Source organism: Papaver somniferum, unplaced genomic scaffold, assembly GCF_003573695.1.
Source record: "Papaver somniferum cultivar HN1 unplaced genomic scaffold, ASM357369v1 unplaced-scaffold_132, whole genome shotgun sequence".
Lineage (NCBI taxonomy): Eukaryota > Viridiplantae > Streptophyta > Magnoliopsida > Ranunculales > Papaveraceae > Papaver > Papaver somniferum.
Window position 1 is genome coordinate 19,442,825 of NW_020622381.1, and position 2,680 is coordinate 19,445,504.

The 2,680-nt window shown below is 38.8% G+C and overlaps 1 protein-coding gene across 1 annotated transcript; it reads right to left on the bottom strand.

Annotated features, from left to right (window-relative positions):
• Positions 1-325: 325 nt before the first annotated feature.
• LOC113332599 (40S ribosomal protein S26-like) lies at positions 326-1,041 on the bottom strand. Its single transcript, XM_026579124.1, has 4 exons — positions 1,020-1,041; positions 810-902; positions 603-687; positions 326-490 (listed from the first exon to the last, which is right to left on the bottom strand). The coding sequence occupies exons 1-4, from the start codon at positions 1,020-1,022 to the stop codon at positions 327-329; spliced, it is 345 nt and encodes a 114-aa protein (XP_026434909.1). The 5' UTR covers positions 1,023-1,041; the 3' UTR covers position 326.
• Positions 1,042-2,680: the final 1,639 nt, after the last annotated feature.

Consider the following 2,680-nt stretch of genomic DNA (forward strand, 5'->3'; position numbering starts at 1 on the left):
TAATACACAAAGCATAGAGATCCTAATAGTATGCATGATCAATGGAAACAGTTTAAGTTTAATGTACATCATGAACGAATAGCTACAAGGATTCTCAGATGCACCTCTTTGGCATTTACCAATTACTTCAGAACAAACCCAATGCCGCATTCCAAAAACCAAAATCGGCATTACACATTAAAAAAATTCACCAGAGTCCACAACATTGGTTACTAACTAGTTAACTCACAAAATCACGCAAAACTATGAGACAAACTCTTCGTTACCGACACAAGAAAGTACACCTACACAGGTAAAAAATAAAGTAAACAAAACCATCCAATCATTCATAATGAGAAACAAAAGTGCAGGGCACATACCCGACGCTTGAAACGTTGAGGTGGGTCACGGTTCCTCCTCTTCTCTCTAGAACGAACTCTCACCACATGAGAATGAATAGCACAGGACACACAGTAAAGCATCTTGGCGTACAATTTAGGCAAAGTGTATCCTACACATAAAGAATCAATCACCCACCCAAAATCAAAATCAATCTATAAATCACAGTAAACACCCAAAATCAATCCAAAAAACAAAAAAAATCATTTCCAAAAAACACATACCATCATAGACACAAGCTTCCTGAACATCTCTAACAGCAGCTTGTTCAACGATGTTCCTCACCAAAAATCTCTTGATTGCCTTATCATATTCCAAATCACCACCACCACCACAAAAAACAACTACTGAATCATAAAATCTACATACATTCATATCAGATCCCAAGAAAAAATCAAATCCAATCTGTGAAAATGAAATCAATTAGATACCTTAGGGCAACACTTTCCACAGTTTGAACGACGGATGAAGTTAACATGACCACGGCCATGTTTGTTACGACCACCATTCCTTCGCTTAAACGTCTACAGAAATCAAAACAAAATCACCAGAAATTCAAAATCATAAACTTGTATAAATCAACATCTATCATGAAGATTGAAACATGATTTAGGGTTCATTTGATTGAAAGAGGGACTTACCATGTTGTGATTTGCAGTCGCTTCTTCTTCTTCCTCATGAAATTAAGAAAATTAAAGATTACCGATCTTCACAGAATCACAATCACAACAATACTAAGAATATTAAATATTTGTTGGGATTCCTATGTAAAACCCTAGATTCCTAGAAGAAGAAAATAAAGAAGAAAACAAAAATTAAAATCTGATTACATGCTAGCCTTGAATCTTTAGATCAAAGTAACTGCCTTTGATATCTAGATCTAATAGTTCTTCAATTTGTTGTTCTGTCCGTCAGGACTCAGGAGACTCTCTCTGAGTCAGGGAAGAAGAAAGATAGAAAAGCTTAGGGTTTTTCCGATTTATACGATAGAAATTTGGGTGACACGTAACAAGCTACATGTTTCAGTTTCAGCAGGGTATGAAATTACGGGTTATGGGCCAGACCGCGGGTTTCACGGTACGGGCCGGGTTAACCCGTTTCTTCACAAGCCACTAATTGTACAACCCGCTCCCGTCTTGTTTAGTTACCATCCGGGACGGGTGCGGGTTTTCACGGGACGGGACGTGCCAACCCGCGGGTTTTGGCTTGGTTTGCCAGCTCTAGTGAGGACATTGGGATAGGAGATCATTGAATCTCTCTAAAAACCTATAAAGAGACTCTCCCTCTTGTTGCACACTAGCACTAATTTTCTGCCTAACAGCTGCAGTTTTATGCTTAGGGTAGAATTTCATATAGAAAGCAACAATAAGTTCTTGCCATGTTTCAATGGATTCATATGGTAGGTTGTTTAGCCGGGTCTTGGCTTTATCTTTTAAGGAAAAGGGGAACACCTTAAGTTTCAAAACTTCATCAGTAAGTTCTTTTATTCTAACTGTCCCACAAATTTCCTCAAAGTCCCTAATATGAAAATAAGGGTTCTCATCATCTTTCCCTAAGAATATAGGGATCATCTGAAGAATACTAGGTTTTATCTCGAAATTAGTCGTATTGGCTGGCAATTTGATGCACGAAGCTCGGTTGGTCCTAGTTGGGAACATGTAATCTTTCAAAGTTGCCATCGCTGGCACAACTGAAGTACTAGGGGTACTTTCCTCACGAAGAGACAGATTCTCAAAACTGAAGTTTCCAAAAACGGGGCTCTCAAAAGAAGAGTCTTCGAGCTCCCCGCCTTCACAAGAAGAACTACTAGGTTTATCACTAATCAAACGACCTAGAGTGTTTTTTTCCAAGCCCGTTCTCTAATGACCTCAGGCATACACTAGAAAAACAAAAGAAAAAGAAAAATCCTAAAAGGAAGGGAAGTTCTATGAAAACACAAACAAGGATGACTTCACCACAACAAACCTACTGATTTCTAGCAAACAAAAAGCATGATGGCTCCACTTAGATTGTTTCTAGACCAGCTTTTAATCCTTCGAAAGGGAATTCGTTACAATTTAAGCAAACCCCTCTGGAATCAATCCGAGTCAAAGTAAGTTGAATAGAGGCGAGGGAAGCTCAGTGGATCTTTGATACCCAAGGCCTCACCGGCATTACAATGCGGCGCAGTCACGCATTCAACTCACAGAAACCATCATGAACTTTGAAGTATGCTTAAAAGAGTAACCAATATTTTTCGAATGACTTTCCTATTAAGCTCGTTACCCTATCGGTCTCGTTCTAGTCAGTATTTTAAGCTTAC

Coding starts and splice junctions, on each gene's coding strand:
- LOC113332599 (XM_026579124.1), bottom strand. Junction 688..809: donor GTGGAAAGTGTTGCCCTAAG/GTATCTAATTGA, acceptor GATTTGGAATAT/GATAAGGCAATCAAGAGATT. Junction 491..602: donor GGAAGCTTGTGTCTATGATG/GTATGTGTTTTT, acceptor CTTTATGTGTAG/GATACACTTTGCCTAAATTG.